The sequence below is a fragment of the Polistes dominula genome, unplaced genomic scaffold (genome assembly GCF_049000335.1).
Source record: "Polistes dominula isolate Pdom_NZ unplaced genomic scaffold, Pdom_raw_medaka contig_28, whole genome shotgun sequence".
NCBI lineage: Eukaryota > Metazoa > Arthropoda > Insecta > Hymenoptera > Vespidae > Polistes > Polistes dominula.
The window spans coordinates 7,026,907-7,047,089 of NW_028300879.1; the positions used below are offsets into that span (position 1 = coordinate 7,026,907).

The following is a 20,183-nucleotide window of genomic DNA, read 5'->3' on the forward strand; positions in this document are numbered from 1 at the left end:
TTTTTTTATATCATTTATTTTTGTGAGTCTAATCATTTGATAAATTATATCATCCATTTTTGAGAAAATATGATCAATTTTATAAATACATTTAATATCTTATACTTTTAAACCAACTGTTAAAATGGATCCCATAAATTACGAAATATCCTGCGTAAGTATATGAGGTGGTAAGAATTAAAAAGAATTTAAATTATAAAAACGATTAGATAACTGATGATGAAATAAATGAAACCTGAAATATTAAAAATGATCCATTTTCGTTAAAATTTTGATTTACAATTACATCACTTTGATTCTCAACTCTTCATGAATATTAAGAAATAAAATATTTGAATTTTTTTATAGTACTTTTTTGGCAAAAAGCATTCTGTCCTTCATACCTTATTTATTATTAGATCATTTTGGTTTTTAAACCTTTATATAATGCGAGATTTAATTTATTGTATATTGTTTGTTACTCACGGTTGTGTCCAGGAATATCGCTACGCCATAGAACACGTATTATTTGCCGATAAGCCACTGTCATGAAAATTAATGGTACAATGTAGAAAAGAGTTAACTTTATGGCCCAAAGCAAAGTTTGATCTTTATGACTTAAAGATGATTTGCATTGAGTGTAAAGTATCGTTTTGACTTTACTTCCGGATGGCGCCGTGTGGAGAACTATTATATCTGGTATATCTGTAACCAAAATATCATATACAATTAATTACTATTTATTATTTTATATGAGCATTACCTAGATTAATTAATTCTTATTTCTTCAGATATGTAATTATTAATTAATAAGGTAGTTTAATGCTTTCAATTAATTGGTTCATTGATTGACAATGAATACGAAGCATTATTAATTTTTAACAAAATATTTGATTGTTTTTAATATATTTTTTGTAAATGAATTTGTGTTAGCGATCTAGCCACGTTAAATTATTAGTTTCTTTTAAATCACTGAAGTCAAGCAGTATGGCGCAGTAGGCACGGTTAGTAATAGACTGAAAGCCCATGAACTCCAGACCTTCGTTATTTTATAAAAGCTGAAAGTTTGTCAGCGCATGCTTCCAACACAGATAAGAACGATGAACTATTATGAAGTTTGGGTTACCGTGGTTTTGGCAGGTAAACGGTAATAAATGTGTGTAAAATACTTATTTAAATTCATCAAATAATAAAGTGTGATTTTTTGCTATTAACTTCAGAATATTATTAAAAATCACGTTATTCATTGCCAGACACTTAACATCGTGGCAACCTCCTGCCAGACACCCTTACTGTTCATGAAATGTCAAAAAGTTTATTTGCATAAATCATTCTAATCACGAATCTCTTCTGGCAAGGGGTTGGAACTATCAAAAATGTCTGGCTAATGGAGAAAAATAATTTAATTATTACTCAAGTATTATATATAAAAATTAGCTTTTATATTATAACGTAAGTAGAATTTTAATTTCATGAACATTCAGGGTGTCTGGCAAGGGGTTGACACGACGTTAAGTGTCTGGCAATGAATGAAATTTTATATTATTAATGATTTTTTATAATATTCTGAAGGTAATACCAAAAAATCACAATACTTTATCATTTGATGAATTTAGATCGGTATTATACACACATTTAGTACCGTTTACCTGCCAAAGCCACGGTAATCCAAACTTCATAATGATCCATCGTTCTTACCTGTGTTGGGAGCATGCGCTGACAAACTTTCAGCTTTTATAAAAAACGAAGGTCTGGGGTTCACGGGCTCTTAGACTATAACATGGATGGGTGATGATTCGCTTGGAAAAATAAAAAATAAAAATTGTGCGCTGTTGCTCTAGAAAAGCGGTAAACACGACCTCTTTGTATAGTATTGAATTATGTGAGAAGGTGTTAGTAGAGTAATAGAGTAGTGATTCGAACTCATAAAAGAGTTAGTAAAAAGAAAAGAATATACATTAATTAAAATTAATATTTAAAGCATTCTCTGTTAAGTTTATTAACTATAATTAAATAATAATTTTTTTCTTATAAAATAATACAAAAATGAATGAAATTAACATTTTAATGTTGTAGTATGATGATGTTAGAAAAGAGATTATTACCGAAAATGAAAGATACTGTCCAGATAATAACAATAGCTATTTTTGCCCATTTTGTAGTAGATCTGAATTTCAATGGGTAACAAATGGCATACCATCGGTCTATCGATATGCAGGTTAATGTTAAAACACTAACACTCACTGAGACAGTCTGAAACATAAAATAAATTAAGTTTTGTTTAAATATTACTCATTTATTTATCCACTATCATTTGTCGTAATATTATAATTTTATTTTTATCTAATAAGATATTTACTAGAGAAAGAGAAAGAGAATGCAGGAAGGGATTGTCGCAGATTTTTTGGTCTGTTTAACTTGTATACACGCGACGTCAAAATGAACGCAATGAACCTTATTTGCAATTGAATAAAAAAGAAATAATTTGCTTACATTAGCATAACTTACCGTTAACCGAGCAATGCCGCATTTTTTTCCCGCAGTATTAACTTGTCAAGTTCAAGTAGATATACCAGGACAATTTACTTTGAATTTCTTTGAAATACAAAATACTCTTACTGTGTTTGTTTATTTGTATTTTTATTGAGTTGTGTGGGAGGATCTATGTAGGTATTTTATAGAAATTTGAAAACTCTTGACAATAGGTAATACTCGGGACAATTTACATGACCATTCAAAAGAATCAATTTTAAAGTTTAGTATAAAATTTATATAAAAGAATTCAACTGCATTTTGTCTTAAAATAGAAATGACAAATTTCTGTCAATTATCTTTAAATTTATATTTTTTCTTTTTCTTCAATCTTGTATTTTCACACACATTTGTAATTATACGTGTATATCGCAATATGGTTACATATAATTAAATTAAATTATTAAATAATCGTATTCGATAAAATCTTATTAGATATTAAGTAATTTTATTTAAATGAAATTTATTAAATATTATATATTTATGGGTTAAATTAAAAAGTTGTCAGAGCTTCAATAAAAAATATTTTTATCTCTTAAAATAAAACTTGATTGAACCAAAAAAATTGTTTCTATTTTAGGCTCAAAATTTAAGCACCACAATTATATATACTTCCCGCATATACAAACTGGAGAAGACTCAATAATCTATCAATCTATTTACATATACAGGTCTCCCTGCAACAACGCGATAGATAGGTTCTTAGAAAATACCGTGTTATTTGAAACCGTGTTGTTTGAGACCTAGAGCCAATACAAAAAAGGGGGGAGGGGTTACGTTCCGAAAACTTTTTAAAAATAAATATTCTTTTTTTTTTCTTAAATAAACAACTTAATTTTTATTAACAATATAAATGTATGAACAATACAAGACAAAAAATATTATCCTAATTTAACGTAACTTTAATTTAATTTATTTTTTCGTCATCACTGCTCAATTTAATCAACCGAGAACGTTTTTTCAGTGGAATGATATCGCCTTGATTTTCAGAACGTTCTTTTTCATTTAAAGTTCTTGCATTTTCTTCCCTCTTTAAAAAATTTTTAATTTTACTTTGCTTGTTGTTTATTATCAGGTCATTGTAAATTTCTCGGTATGGAGCTAGACAGTTGTGATGCTTCCTTTTGAATTTTCGGCTCCTTTCTTTGGAAGATCTGCATTCAAGAAAAATGACTTAAGATTTTTAGCTAAGTTTATGCCTTCTTGTAATATTTGTAATATTAACTTATTAAAAACACAGTCTTCATCAGTGCTAGTGTCCTCAGGATCAATTTGATTTACAATTTCGGATACCATTTCTATCAAATCCGCTTCGTCAACTTCTTCTTCCACTAATAAACCTTGAACGTCCACAATAGCCATATCCACAAAACTTTCGCCTCCGATTGATTTAGCAAGTTCTAATATGCCACCAATTTCATTTTGTGACGATTCACGCACGTTTTCTATTTTAATTAAAGAGGGCCATATCTTCTTCCAACACGCATTTAACGTTAATGTTTTTAGTTCACAACAGCGTGAGACACTTTTGTTTACAGGCCATGGAGATGAAAAGAAATACTTTCCGTAATACTGTATCTTTAAGACGGTAAGTCTCGTTGCGGCTGTAGAAGTACAGTGTTGTAAAAAGGTTTTTTGAAAGAAAACTGTTTTATAGGATACCGTGTTGTAGGAGGATTCCCGCAATTATGAATCGTGATATAGCGAAACCGTGTTAGGAGAAACCATGTTGTTGGAGGATTTGCCACAATTTGTAAATCGTGTTATAGCGAAATTGTGTTAGGAAAAACCATGGTGTTGGAGGGATACCTGTACATACAAAAGAGAGTTTAATTTTATTTTTTTTTTCTAAACTTTTTAACTCCTGTTTTTTTAGAAAAGAAAGAAATTTAAAAGGAAGCATTTAGCACACTAAAATTTAATAAAACACGTTCAAGTGAGCTAAATTCAGTTTTATGGAGCACATACATTTCTATAAAATCCGCTTATTTTCTCTGACATTTTTTTAAAGAGATATTATTGGGGTTTTTTGCAATAAGTAAAACAAGCTAGTGATTTGCTAGTAATTAATAAAACAATATTAATTTTAATGTAAAAATTATTTAACAAAGAATAAAAGTTGAATATTTTTTTGTTTTTGTAACATAAAAGTGTATACATTTATTTTTATTGGAAAATTTACTTTTCCTATAGACTTGTGCTTTCTTAAGAATTGAACATTTCATTTCATTGATTTTGAAAGTGGCTTAAGTCCAATCATACCCATCACAAACATATTATTTCTTAAATAATGTTAATTATGCTAATTGGGATGATAAATTTAACACCTTTAGAAACCAAAAAACATTATTCTACTATATACAGGGTGTTCATAGATTTACTAGCCAGCGTTTATGCTGTCTCAAGATCATGATATGGTTCATTGTTGAATTTGTTTTGATATGCGCTTTCACGTGATATAAAAATACATATACAACCCTCACTTAAAAAACTGAAGGTAACCTTCATATCTCAAAAAATAATACAAATATAAAAAAATTATATGCGTCATTACATTGCTTATAAAAAACAGTATCAATTTCTTTAATTTCATTTTTTTCAAATATCTACTATTTAAGAGATAAACGTTGGCTAGTAAATCTATGAACATCCTATATGTGCCCATAATTATGAAAGTGGTTTAATGTTAGAACTCTAATGTTATATAATTATAGACACATACAGTGGCGGCCATATATTTACTTACACCTAGCAAGATCACATTGAAATCGTTGTATATATATTAATTCTAGAGATATACAAAAATCAATTTAATTTTTTATAAGTCCCTAGCATACATTATGAAATGAAAAAGCAAGGATTCTCAATTGATCATATTTAAAGAATTTTGAATATTTTTCTATTCCTAAATAAAATGTCTTGCAGACGCATACTTACGTACATACGGAAATATTTATATTTTTATAGATATTTTCAACTTAAATTAACTTAAAATAATACAACTTAAATTAAAAATGATTTTATCACGTGTGCGGTGTGTTTCGGATCATTATCCGCTTACTAAATCCAATCATATGGCCTATATTTTTCAGTAAATTTTATTAACTGATCCTTTACAATGTTTAGATATACAAATTTGTCTATAGTAAGTCTTAAACGACATTTCTTGTATTCTTCACCTCTCCGTCGTCTAACATACACTTTCCAATCAGAACCTAATCTATTAAATTTAGATTCGTCCGTAAATAGAACTTTGGACCATTTTGGGGGGAGGGGGCAATTAATATGCTCTTTTGCGAAAGCAATCCGGGCCCGGCGATTCTTTTCTAATATGAATGGTTTTCTTCTGGTAACAAGCACATTTAATTGAAATTCATTCAGTCGTCGTTGGACAGTTCTTATACTTATTTTAGTATGTAAATTTGCAGTTATCTCTCTGTGAATATCGACTGCAGTTTTAAATCTATCTATTCTAAATCTACCTTCAGATAGACGATGAATTTTTCGGACCGATCTTCTATCAGTTTTTCGAGGTCTTGATTTACGAGGAATGTTATTCGATGTACCATTATAATCAATATATTTAACAGCTTGGTGACATGCCATAACTGACAGTTCCAATTCTGCAGATATTTGTCGATATGATTTGCCACTTTTGCCGAAACGTTGCACTAATCGTCGTTCTTCTGGCGCAATATTTTTTCGCTTACTCTTTACGGGAGACTTTATATCACGTCTGATCTATTCAAATTGTCAATAGACACTGATGAATACTATTTACATTCTCCAAATTTCGCTTATTAAAAAATTAAATACGACAAATCTCAGTGTACGTAAGTAGTTGATTGCTGCAAAATCGATACTTTGAAATAAAACATTGAATCAGCTAGATAAGTATGAAAAAAACCATAAAGAAGTTTAAAAGTTAAAATATGAAGTGTACGTAAGTATATGGCCGCTACTCTAAGTCATCTATTAACTATATTTTTAAATTTAATCCAACGCAAACCCTTCAATATCTCGATTCGAACAAAAATAGACTTAGGCCACTTTCCAAATAAACGGCTTATATATTATTAGATTTCAATTCCAAAAAACAAACCCCTATGCGTGTTAACTTCGATTATTAATAAAGATTTATGGAAATAAGATATTAAAATTAACAAGTTTAATAAATACAAATTTATGTACGTATTATTACTTAATTGTTATTATCAATAAATATTAAAAAATGGGCATTTTGAATGTAAAATATACAATAAATAAAATCGTATAATTGTTGAAAACATACGAAATAGAATAAATCAAATTTAATATATATTTTTGTTTTATTGTTTAACGTTTGCTTTCTTGCTATAGAAACGGCACGTGGACACAATCGAATCTCCAAATATTTGTGAAAGTGGTCGGTTCAGTTTGACAAACGTTGTGACACGTGTTTACCTATTTAATCGATTGTTGTATGACAAAAGCGATCTTAACTGTTTCTCCGTTCACCATATGGCTTTACGGTCTAACGAGACTATCGAAAGCTATGTGCGCAGGGCACTCCCCACAGACTCGCGCGCACGCGCGCGCCCCCACACACATACATACACACATACAAGGAAGTATAATTTTGTTGTCAGAAGTTTTATAACAAATGATTCTTTTTAAATTTATTATCCGTTATTATTCGATTTTGCATTGAGTGACATTTAAATTAATAATACTGTTACACGTGTGTCCTACTCTAACGACACTATCCTTCTTAAGTTGATTTAAATTATGCAGCGATTTATGAGCAAACAACACTAGCTTCTGTTTCTGAGTGTTTACTGTTGTAAGAATAAATTATTCTTTATTAATTGTACGTGTTCTCGAAGTTTCTTTTTTTTTTAATTAATTTTTAAATAATATGTGTGAATACAAATTAATTTAAATATTTTTAAATTATTGTATGATAATTACAATAACAATTGGAATTATTAAGAAAATAAATTTGTAGAAAATGGAACCTGAGATCTACAGTATCCCTTATATTTAAATATTATTTAATATTATCTGATATTACCCCTTGAATGAATAAGAAATTTGATTTGAGATTAAGAATCAGTTATGATAAAAACTAAGGCACTGTTCAAGATTGCTGTTACGTATATTGCACTATCGATCCTCTGATAGAACGCTGCATTGTAATGAACATAAAAAACGTTGAGAAAATCTCCAGCGACTTTCAAGATTAACTATTCAAGAAACGAAGAGTGCTCGATTACGTTTTATCTTTATCGCGTTACTTTATTTTAATCTTATTCTATCATTGTTACATCGTATAAATCATTTATTCTTCTTAACGATTACTTGACCGATAAAAGCAAATAAATTTAAAACATAGTCGAGTTTAACGATTAAATATATTTATCTTAAAGTTTTCGATCAGTGATGATTTTAAATTCAAAATCTTCATCTGATAAACTATCAGATCGAAATTGTTTAATGTTCCAAGTATATTAACCCCTTAAGCAGCAATGATTTTGAAAAAAAAAAAACGGCCAAAAAAATCTTTTTTTTTTTGCATAAAGACATAGTTTAGAACATTGTTTTGACAAAAGAATGAGAAAAATACAGAAATAATCAATATTTTTATGTTAATTTTGGATTTTGTTCCATATTACAGAGAAGAGCCGAATATTGCAATGTTACACGTACGTCGACTTTTTAATCTTTCTTTTCGAATTACTATTTCGGAAAAAACATTTTTTGGAAAAAGACAATTTTTTTTCTTTGCTTTCACATTCTTATTTTCCATTTTCTATTATATTTAAGTGTAAAAAATCATAGAAATATAAAATAATACGCCGCTCGAGTTAACTCGAGCGTGCTGCTTAAGGGGTTAATAAATATGTACTTTGTATATTATTCTTACTTTAATGGGTATTAAACTGATTTTGATATTGATACCCTCACACCCTTCACACACATAATATACACACGCGTGCACGCGCACATATCAATTAACACTAGAACCTTCTATATTGTTGATCGACTGTGGGTTTTATCTTTTTCTCTCTTTTCTTTCTCTCACCTTTCTCCCTATACAAATTTCACATAAAAAAAAAACTTCCTTCACGAGAATACATTTTCTGGATAAACTCTCGTATTGAAGAAATAATGCGAAGTAACAATTTGAAAAGACCTTAAGGAATAAAATAATCCGATTAAATGTGAAACTTCGAATGTTGTACAGGTCATTTAATTTTCCACCTTGAAATTTGATTACGAACGCAATAACATGTTTCCTCGTGAAAGCAGATGTTTTATTGAGGATAATGGATTGCGAACTAATTTCGTCAAATTCTTTTTTTCGTTCTCCTATAACGTATTTTTTTTCTTTTCAAGAAAGAGAGAGACAAAAATTTGAGTTGGTCGATAAGTAATTTACGAATTTTCTATATAAATAATTTAACAATTTATTTATTTAGATTTGAAATACTAGCACACAGAAAGAAGAATTATTAAATAAAAAAGATATAAGATACCAAATATTAGGTTAGGGAAAAAGTCATCGATTATTTTTTCGTTAGATGACTTTAGTTTCTAATATTTATTTAGAGAGTTTCTAATATTTATAGATTATTAGTAATCTAATATTTCCCTAATATTTTGATTATTACAAAATATTATAAAATTATTGATTATTTAATGAGATATAAAAAATCAAACATTATTAAAAAAAATGAATATTGTAGTGTTATTATTGTTAGCTACACAAAATCTTTTTTAAATTCAAAATAAAATTCATTTTTTAATTAAATTTAAACTGATAAAAAGTTTAAGGTAACTTATTGGCTAATAAAAAGCTTTAGAAGGGTCAGAAAGAGAAAAAGGAAGAAAGAAGAAAATAAAAAAATCATCTTGATTGATTCCGAGTATTTTCTTGTTTTTTGAGAAATGTGAATCTGAAACGAGATTGAAGCAACAATTTTGTATGTTCGTTGGATATTTTCATGTATTTTGAAAAGTGGGACAACTAAAGACGCATATGTATGTTTGCTTTGTCTACTTTATACGCATCCAACAGTGTTGTTTTCTGTCAGTTACATTTTTTCTTTCTAACAGAAAATCCAACATGGAACATTTTTGCGAGTGTTCCTTATCGTATACAGTGTTGAAACACGTTTCAATTAAATCAGAGTTATCTACAGTACGCACTTGCAAATATACCGTTAGTCGATCCAAATTGAATTATAAAATGTCCATGATTTGTTTTTATTTTTCTTTAATTTTAATTTTGTTCAATTTCGAACTCGCAGGAATAATAATTATTACAAATTCGTGTTAACATGTTGTATCGAAAAAATAAAAAATACGTAAAACACCAATATAGTAATCGATCTCGTTTTAAATAAGAAAATCTTAGGCTAAGGCTAAGTTCACATTGGGCGCTTTCAAACACGCGCTTTGCTAACGCGCGTTTTGAAAGCCAGTAATTCTATTGAAGTGTACACATGCAAGGGCGTTCTCCGGGTCAAGCGCGCGTCAAACGTGCGTTTACATTTTTTCATTCGAACGCGCGTTGAGCAAACGTCAGCTGTGCGCTTCGAGATACATGAAGCGTACATTTATATATATAATGTATATATAATATACAACCATAAAGTTGTACATTTGATCGCGTGATTTTGTTTTTATTTGACAATCAAACACTTCGATGTCCATTTCCGAACTGAACCACGTATATTCGCTTTACTAACACACGTCGAACGCCGTGCTAAACGCGGTGTGTGTACGTAACGCTGAGCGCCCAATGTGAACTTACCCTTAAACTCGATCTTATATTAAAGATTTTATTTTAGATTTTAAAGAGAAAACTTCTTTAGAATGGGGGTGATTTGAAAACGGATAGGACGAAAAAGCGACAGGTAGCGATAAACAAAACAAACAAACTCGAAGAAACGAAAAGAACGGAGACGTTAGTAAGAAGAGAGAAAGAGACGAATATATATACAGACCTATAGGATTTAGCCAGCGAGAGAATGAGATAGAATCTAAATAGTATACAGTTTTTCCTATTCTCGGTTTTCTCTTTGTGCGGTGCTTTATAGTAGTGCGTAGTTCCGCACGTAGGTGCCTTGTATATGTGTGTGTGTTTGTGTGTGACTGCATATACTACGAATCGTCGACTCATATTATTTCACATAGAACCCAGAGCTTGTATTTTTAAGACTTTTATGAAACTTTATAAATTTATATGGGTTCATTAGGGTTACAGACCGTACATACAGTGTATAGTAATTAACTTCCTAGGTACAACCGTTTTCGAGAAAATTAGGTTTAAAGATTTACTAGTATTCCTATATACTATTTCTTGAAACATTAAATCAGCTATATTTGTAGCGTCAACTATATTTATAGCGGCCAAATATGTGTGCTTCCTTTTTTATTGCACTTTTTTTGGACGCAACTCAAATAAATAGTCATCGTTTAGCTTAGAGGCTTTTATAAAATTCTAGTCTGAAGACTGAACTCATCTTCTTCTATAGGGTTTAGGTTTAGTATTAATTATTCCTTTTAGCGTAGTTAATTAAGCTATTATTTATTTAGTTCCTCATTTAATTTTTATTTAAAATAGGCGTAACTGAAAATAATTTATACTTCAAAGTTTTTGTTTATTTTTATAGTTTTTTAAAATATAATGTAATTCTTGTGCCACAATAAACATGTTAAAAAGTCAAGGCCAAAACTCATAACCGATAGATCACTGTATTGAGTCTCATCGGGTTTTTTATTTAGTTCTTACTTTCATTGTTTTATTTTATTTTTTTTTCTATATTTCTACAGTATGTTATATCATTTTTTATTGAAGTTTCTATTTTTATTGAAAAATTAGTATTGTTGGCGATAAGACCTATTAGGTTACAATTTCCTTTTCTTTGTAAGCGATTTTCTGTTCTTCGTGTTATTCTCTTTCTTTTAACAATTTCTTGGAAAATCGTTGCTAAGGAGAGAATCGTTGGCGATAACAATTAAAACGGTGGGAGTACGAGCTTTTCCCTGCCCCTCTCTAAAAGGGCGTTGGTCCCTTTTAGTATAAATATGCGTTAAGTTAAGTTAATTTATATTTTCTCTCTGATGTTGTTAATCTCCATCTGATAAAAAGTTATTCTGCGTCTGTAAGTAAATCTGCTTCTGCTTGATAGTATCTGTCTATTAAATTAATCTTTGTATATTTGTTATTCTTCTTCATCTGTTATCATTTACTTTAATATGAATTCTTCCTATTTAATATATATATATATATATCATCTTTTTCTTCCTCTATCTATAACCCCCACAGTATAAAATTCTTGATTACGCTAATATTACAATTAACATGTTAAGCGCCACGTCTGTCATCGGTGGCGGACACTAGACTCTTTCCGTTTAGGCCGCGTCAGCCATCGCTGGCTGACAGCGTATAACATGATGATATTATTTCTAAGCGGCGAGCGTGGCCTGACGGGTACTTCCTTGAAAATGAGTGTGGCGCTCAACGTGTTAATAATTACGAATTACATAGAATATAATAATTGTATTGCCTGCCAAAGAGAAAAAATTAGGCAACACTGGAGGATACATTAGAAGCAGCTGAAACATTCCGTTCAATAAATTATTGTCACAAATTATTTTTGTGTTTTTTTTTATAAAATGTATTCGATTCGTAAAATTCTAAATATGTCCATAGAATTTACTTTTTTTATATGTTTTTCTAATAAATATCCAATTAATATATAAATGTATCAACCCAGACATATAAGAAAATTATATTATTAATTATAATAATTTGCGTATTATTATTATTATTATTATTATTATTATTATTATTATTATTATTATTATTATTATTAACTGGCATTAGGAACTCGAAAGTTCATTACCGTAAATACCAAATCCCGCCATTGTTACCGTCCCTGAGCGCGATCCTTCCATTTGCGGTCTTCGTAGCCTATTTCTTTCAGGTCCCTTCTAATATTATCCTCCTATGTACGTCTCGGTCTACCTAGTGGTCTTTTCCCGTTTGGTATACCGACCAATATTTTGTACGCCGTTCGATTCTCCCCCATGCACGCCACGTGACCAGCCCATCTTAATCGGCGTGATTTTACGACGTTGATAATGTCCGGTTTGTTGTACAATCGATGTACTTCAACGTTATGGAGTTTTCTCCATTCGCCCGTTTCCTCATCACGTTTTGTACCGAAGATTATACAAAGAACTTTGTTTTCGAAAACACTAAATTTCTTTTTGTCCCGTAACGTAAGCGACCACGATTCGCTACCATAAAGGACTACCAGCAGGATGATTGTCCCGTATATCCTGATTTTTAATCGCCTAGACAGCAACCGCGAGCTGAGTAATTTGTTGACCGAATAAAAACATGAATTGCCTAGATTGATTATTTTCTTAAGTTCTTCGTTAATTTCGTTCGTCTGGTTTATAATCGATCCTAAATACCTAAAGTTGCTGACCCGCTCAAAAGTTTTATCTCGGACGACCAAAGTTCCAGTACTAGGCCTATTCTGAACTCTATCGCTTACCATATATTTGGTTTTTTCCGCGCTTTTTTGAAGTCCCAGATCTTTAGTACTATCTATTAATATTTTTGAGTTATTAATTAATGCCTGTTCATTGTCCTCTAACAAAGCAATATCGTCCGCGTATGTCAACAATTGTGTTGTCCCGTTCAACTGTAGACCATCTTTACTTTTCTGCAGTTCTTTGACAGCGAATTCCAGTACTAAATTGAACAAAAGGGGTGACAATGCCTCCCCCTGTTTTAACCCGCTATGGATATTAAAATCTTCTGACATTTGGTTACCTAACCTCATTTTACCCCTAGTTTCCTTTAGGCAAAGTTGAACAAGGTTAAACAATTTTCTTGGTATCCCCTGTCGTATTAGGATTTTGAGCATTTTTTTTCGTTTTACCGAGTCGTACGTTTTTTGAAAATCTATATAAAGTTGATGTACCGGCTGATTAAATTCCCATTTTTTCTTTAAGATCTGCGTAATAGCAAAAATTTGGTTTGTAGTCGATCTATTTCTCCTAAAACCGCACTGGTAATCTCCTATTATCTCGTCCGCATACGGTACTATCCTAGCTAGCAAGATTTTTGATAGTATTTTGTAACACGTCGGTAAAAGTGAAATACCCCGGTAATTATTACAATCCATTTTGTCTCCCTTTTTAAAGATTAGAATTTTAATCGACTCTTTACATTGTTCCGGCAATGTTTCCTTGCTCCATATTAATTTGATTAGCTCAAAAATTTCTTCATTTAATTTATTTCCTCCCTCCCCCCATTTTATTAGCTCCGCAGAAAATCGAGTCGTTACCCGGTGATTTATGATTTTTTAGTTTTTTTATCGCGCTTTTTACTTCTAACATCGTTGGTTCACTAACCATAGGTTCCGCCGTATGGAACTTGAAATTCTCAGTTTCCAGGTCGTTCTCAGATTCTACATTACACAATATCCCCGTTTTATCCGAAACTAAATTGTTGTTCGCATCTTTGACTAGATCCGTCCTAGCTTGGAATACCTTTCTGAGTCTATTAATCCCCGCGTACATACCACGGACGTTACTGCTTTGACAATTTTCATCAATTTTCTCAACTTTTTGTTTTAAAAATTGTCGCTTCTTGTTCTTAATTAAATTTTGAGTCGCTTGCCTAATACTGTGAAATTGGTTCTGGGTTAGATCCGTGTTTTGGGCCAGCCACGAGATACGCGCTTCGTTTCGGACTTTGACATCTAACTCGCATTCTTCGTCGAAATAATTTGCGTATTAAATACATTTATATTAATTTCTCAGTAAAATATAAACATTTTTAAATAGAAGAAAAATGACACGTTCTTTAAAAAATACACTATACTTACTATTATATTTCCAATAAAAATAATATAATTTATTGTAGCAATATAGAAAATTAATATTTTAATAATATTATATAATAAATGATCCTACTCCTGATACTATGCACTCGTCTCATTCTCTCGAAACTTGCTTTTTTGAAGGTTTCACTTCTAACTTGTGTGACCTGCACATATGATATTTTTTTCTTACGCTTTTAAAAGAAATCGATAAATTAAATTACGTACCCACGTAGATACACAACTACATGTATGCCTACGCTAGTACAAGTGTGTAAATATAATGAAATGTAAAATATAAGAACAGCTTTACTTGACCTTAATCTAATAGCATAGCAAATGATTGGTGTATCGCATTAAAATTATTTATTACGTTAAATTTGTTTTTCCTCCTAAACAAATATAATAGACATGTAAATTTTTGTTTTCTTAGTTTCTGATTTTCATAGTTTTCAATTAAATATAATATGCAAGACCATGTGTATACACACGCAACGTACTAGATATATTTCGTTTGCACTGATTTCATTTACACAATTTGCATGACGTAGTTGTTTCATGAAACTAGGGTATTGAAATTCGTGGCATGGAAAATATAGAGATTAATAATTTCGGAGAATCTTTGTTAAAGCTTATATTCAAGCATTATATATTGTCAATACTTTATCCATTAATTAATTCCAGGAATAAGAAGATATTTTGTAACTATTCAATAATAAATATACGCCATTCCATTTTTAAAGAAAATTGATTCTTAAGATGACCTGCGTAATCGGTAATCAATAATTGCAAATACAATCAACTATGATCTTGCTTATAAATACATATTATATAATAATTAATAAATTTTCGTCTTATATTAATTGATAGATCTTTAATAAGTTATTTGTTTATAAGTAGTTATTATTGATAATTATTAATATGAAAATTATGGTTTATATAAAGTTTATATAAGTTTATTACGGAACATTAAGTACATTTACTGTAGTATAAAAGGCTGTAAAGAATTTAATATCTATTTATATATATATATATATATATATATATATATATATATGTGGGATTCCCCTTCTTCTGTTAGTCTTCCTAAAGGATATCTAACGAGTAAAAAGGAAAGAATTCCGCGGTGTTATTAATAGGTTGATGTAGAAAGAAAAACCTCTCTTCACGGATATGCAATATATTTAATATAAAGAAGTAAAAATACAGTGATGGTAAAACGCCTTCTTTGCTCGGCTACTAAACGATGACTGCCTCTTGGTTTCTTTTCTTTAATTTACTTCCTTGGGTGACGCTCTTTCTATCGTTATTCGGCTGTTTATATTACATAGTTTATCCTTTGCCTAACTATATCCGATAAGTACTCTCTGGCCCACTCATGCTTAAGTGTTCTCACTCACATTCTCGCACCCCACATATATATATATATATATATATATATATATATATATATATATATATATGTATATATATATATATATATTATTAATAAAAATATTCATTTTTGTAAATAAATGATACTATAATTAAAATTAATATATATTATAATTTATTATTAATAATTTATTATTATTATTTTAATATATAATTTAATTTATTTAATTTTAATTTCAGAAATTTTAGACATAAATATTAGGTTATACAAGCCATTTATTTTGTAAATAGCATTAGTCTAAATTTAGAAAAACTCAATTAATCTTATTAATAGTCGTAATAGGATCTAATATTTGAATATAAAAGAATAAAAAAGGTAAACCCGCATAATTTTAAAAATAAACGACTCATATAAAACAGGACAAAATAAAAAATATCTAATTCTAGAAAGAAAAGAGGATAATTGAATTTCCGTTCTACGTTCTATTATTTTTTTATCTTCGGTCGCTATGTAGAAGTGTGGTTTTAACTTCACAAGTACTTTACGTCAGCTGTTACGTTCTCGACAATTTTCATTTATAAATATTAACGAAGATTGGTTCATGAATCATCATCATTGATCAGTTCAACAAAATTATGCAAATATCTATGATAAACCAATCTATTGTCTCAAAGTGACAAATAATTTTTTATAAAATGATATGAATTTACTTATTTTGTTATTGTTATTTTGCACAAAATTATCAACTCATCAAAAATTTTTTATTTTATATGATTAATAAAATTACAATCAATAGTTTTATTTTAGATTTGTTAACTAAAGAAAATTTATATTACTAATAAATACGGTATCAAAAAACATTGCAAAAACAATAAAAAAAAGAAATAAAAGACAGCCGAATGAATATTCGATAGAATTGTTAAAATATTTTTCTGTGATTAAAATTTGGTATCTGAAATATATTTAACCCTTTATGGCCCCGTGTTACTTTCAAGTAACATACTAATTTTTCGATATTTTATCAAAGAATTTTCGTTTTTTTAATCACATGGCGTATACATCTTAACTCTATGATGTCTCTGAAATGATTAATACGAATTAATAATTCAGGCCAATTGCTAGTAACATAAACCTAAAATAACAAAATAAATGCTATGTAAGCTATCTGTAGTAGAAGTTAGCGAAATCATTTGTTTCAATTGATATTATTTGTGCTTCTGTGTGTTGTTGTTTACAGAATACACAATTATGTATATAATAGTTCTGAGTTTGTATATCAATAACAACTTCTTTGTTTGCATTTCAAATATCATTTGGTTACTAATATTTTATGATACAGTTCTGTTACTTTGAAGTAACAATGGACTATTAAGGCAGATTTCGTTATATTTAGCTTGAAAGCTTGTGTGTTCCAACACATGAGTGGAGTAGACTTCGTTGATTCATTGATAGCGTTGTATCGAATAAAAATTCGATCAAGAAAGTGGTACCATCGCAAAATGTTTTATTTATTAGATTTAACGGTGGTCAATGCTTGTCTGTTATATAAGTGAGACTGTTCATCGCATTCTGTAAGCCCCGGGCATCAATATAATTCATTGATATTTAAAACTGACATTGCATCCTGTTTATGTTAGGAACATAAAGGAATCTGTAAGAAAAGGGCGTCCTCTTTCCATCAATGTAGATAAACAATTACATAAAATATAAAAAAAGGAGATCAAATACAGTACTTCCAGTACAAAACTACGAAAAGATGAAGTAGCACGTTGACCAATTTTTTCGGATGATAGAGGACTCTGCAAAAATTCCGGGTGTAAAGGAATTTCGAAAATAAAATGTTCAAAATGCAATGTACATTTATATTTAACGCCAGATGCAAACTGCTTCGTGGAATTTCACGCTTAAGTTTTATACACAAAAATGCAAACACTATTGGTTTATAGGACGTTGTTATCTGAAAGTAACACAGTGAATTTATTGTAATAAAATTGTTTAAACCGGAATATTTGTTGTTCATCTGTATATATATGTTTATAATTGTTGAATTTCCGTTCTATAAATTTTTTTATATTTAAAACAAAAATTCTGTCCATAGAAGGTTAATCGATATCAGATCATTGAAGGTTAGTCTGTTGGATTGGATTGGTGGCTTTTATCTCGCTTGATTCAATTTAAATAACGTAATTAGTTTGAAAAATCCTACAACAAAGAAATCAGAATGTATGTATATTAAAATAATTATATTATTTACTATTTCTATTAACTCTGCCTAGTAACAATTAGCTGGTCTCAAGCCCAGGTAAAAGAGGAGGGTTCGATGGCGAAGCTAGCAACTTAACCTTTAGAAAAAAATTTTGAAATGCTTATAGGAATAGAAATAAAGCCTCGGACAGAATGGATAACTTTTATGATGACACGGCAAGGAAAAACGGTAAACAGAAAATGTGGAATAGAGGAAATGAAAAAACACAAACTAGATGTCTGTGCTCTTTCCGAAACAAAAAAAAAGGTAAAGTCAACTCTAGATACGAAGATTATATACTATTCTATAACGGAAAAGATAAGAACAAAAGAGCCACCTTAGAAGTGGGACTACTGATGTATAAAAGGTATGAAAACACTATATGTAGGAAAGCTTAATATGACCATTAACCATTTCGGTACAGAAAACCAAATCACTCACAATCTCCAAGGAGTCTAGATGATGCAAGTTAGCAGTATACAACAAAAGTATCAAACAAGTGATGAGATTTAAATATCTAGGAGTGACTATCACAAGTGATAGAAATCTGGAAGAGGTGGTAAGAAACCAAATAACAAAAGCCTCTATAATCTCTGGATACCTCAGAGGTATAATATGGAGAAACGAGCACATAAGCATCGAAAGCAAGATACGAATCTACAAAACTTGCGTTAAACCGATAATAACCTATACGGCAGAAACAAAGGCAGAGTCCGCGATAACAAAGCATATCCTGAGAACTAGGGAAATAAAGACGCTATGAGCCATAACAGGGAATTCACTAAGAAATAGAAGAAGAAACAAAGAAATAAGAGAGGAATGTGGGACTCAAGATGTTGTAAGGTTAAAAGTGGCGAAATTAGAAAAATTTGGAATAACGAGACCACCAAGAGGACCACCAAAACGGTGGCATGAAAGCTGGATGTCGACATTATAAGAACAACAAACGCTCTGAGGAAAGAAGGCTTAACTACATATGTATATAAAACAGGATGCAGTCCTATTAAGAAGAAGAAGAAGAAGAAGAAGAAGAAGAAGAAGAAGAAGAAGAAGAAGAAGAAGAAGAAGAAGAAGAAGAAGAAGAAGAAGAAGAAGAAGAAGAAGAAGAAGAAGAAGAAGAAGAAGAAGAAGAAGAAGAAGAAGAAGAAGAAGAAGAAGAAGAAGAAGAAGAAGAAGAAGAAGAAGAAGAAGAAGAAGAAGAAGAAGAAGAAGAAGAAGAAGAAGAAGAAGAAGAAGAAGAAGAAGAAGAAGAAGAAGAAGAAGAAGAAGAAGAAGAAGAAGAAGAAGAAGAAGAAGAAGAAGAAGAAGAAGAAGAAGAAGAAGAAGAAGAAGAAGAAGAAGAAGAAGAAGAAGAAGAAGAAGAAGAAGAAGAAGAAGAAGAAGAAGAAGAAGAAGAAGAAGAAGGAAAAAAGAAGAAGAAGAAGAAGAAGAAGAAGAAGAAGAAGAAGAAGAAGAAGAAGAAGAAAGAGAGAGAGAGAGAGAGAGAGAGAGAGAGAGAGAGAGAGAGAGAGAGAGAAGAAGAAGAAGAAGAAGAAGAAGAAGAAGAAGAAGAAGAAGAAGAAGAAGAAGAAGAAGAAGAAGAAGAAGAAGAAGAAGAAGAAGAAGAAGAAGAAGAAGAAGAAGAAGAAGAAGAAGAAGAAGAAGAAGAAGAAGAAGAAGAAGAAGAAGAAGAAGAAGAAGAAGAAGAAGAAGAAGAAGAAGAAGAAGAAGAAGAAGAAGAAGAAGAAGAAGAAGAAGAAAACTATTCCTATTGTGCCAATAGAAAGCCATAAAATTGAACCTTAACGAAATTTTAACGTTATATAATTTTCAACTGCTCTCTTTTTAATTAAATGAAGAACTAGAAGAACAATAGAAAGGGTTATAGGCTCCTTTTCGACGATGAAAAAGTTCAGTGTAATAGGTAAAACTCTTAATTTCTTCTTCGTCCAATAACCTTGCAGAAAACTTTCTAATAAAGTGGAGGAGACTCTATACTTTTATTTAATTTACGATTCTATTTCGATCAAAGATAAAATTCTTTTTCCTGCGATCAACTTTCATTCTTTTTTTCAGTAATTATTTTATCCTCTCGTGGAATTCTTGGGGATTAACAGTGATCATTAGATTTATTATTATAACTGATTGTGAGAACAAAGTCAAACGATTTTGTAGAAATAAA

At 30.0% G+C, this 20,183-nt stretch overlaps 2 protein-coding genes and 1 long non-coding RNA gene across 5 annotated transcripts in view; 1 reads left to right on the forward strand and 2 right to left on the reverse strand.

The window, feature by feature from the left end:
* LOC107068787 (orexin receptor type 2) overlaps nt 1–20,183 on the reverse strand; it is a 44,824-nt gene that overhangs the window by 8,287 nt on the left and 16,354 nt on the right. For all 3 annotated transcript variants that reach the window (XM_015325529.2, XM_015325527.2, XM_015325528.2), the window contains exons 4-5: nt 2,085–2,232; nt 466–684 (exon numbers count right to left, since the gene is read on the reverse strand). In XM_015325529.2, the coding sequence (XP_015181015.1) occupies nt 466–684; nt 2,085–2,232 (367 nt within the window). The remainder of the gene's footprint in view (nt 1–465; nt 685–2,084; nt 2,233–20,183) is intronic.
* LOC149033672 (uncharacterized) lies at nt 3,156–7,521 on the reverse strand. The gene is made up of 3 exons (XM_089174326.1): nt 6,955–7,521; nt 3,737–4,320; nt 3,156–3,665 (listed from the first exon to the last, which is right to left on the reverse strand). The coding sequence occupies exons 2-3, from the start codon at nt 3,871–3,873 to the stop codon at nt 3,419–3,421; spliced, it is 384 nt and encodes a 127-aa protein (XP_089030452.1). The 5' UTR covers nt 3,874–4,320; nt 6,955–7,521; the 3' UTR covers nt 3,156–3,418.
* Nucleotides 17,109–19,146, forward strand: LOC149033673 (uncharacterized). Its single transcript, XR_016177175.1, has 3 exons — nt 17,109–17,903; nt 18,054–18,389; nt 18,447–19,146. It is a non-coding gene; the product is annotated as an uncharacterized LOC149033673 (long non-coding RNA).

Excerpts from the sequence above, each read along its gene's own strand:
- LOC149033672 (XM_089174326.1), bottom strand. The coding sequence starts at position 3,873 with ATGGCTATTGTGGACGTTCAAGGTTTATTAGTGGAAGAAGAAGTTGAC. Across the intron at positions 3,666-3,736 it reads GAAGACTGTGTTTTTAATAA|ATCTTCCAAAGAAAGGAGCC; the intron begins GTTAATATTACA and ends TCTTGAATGCAG.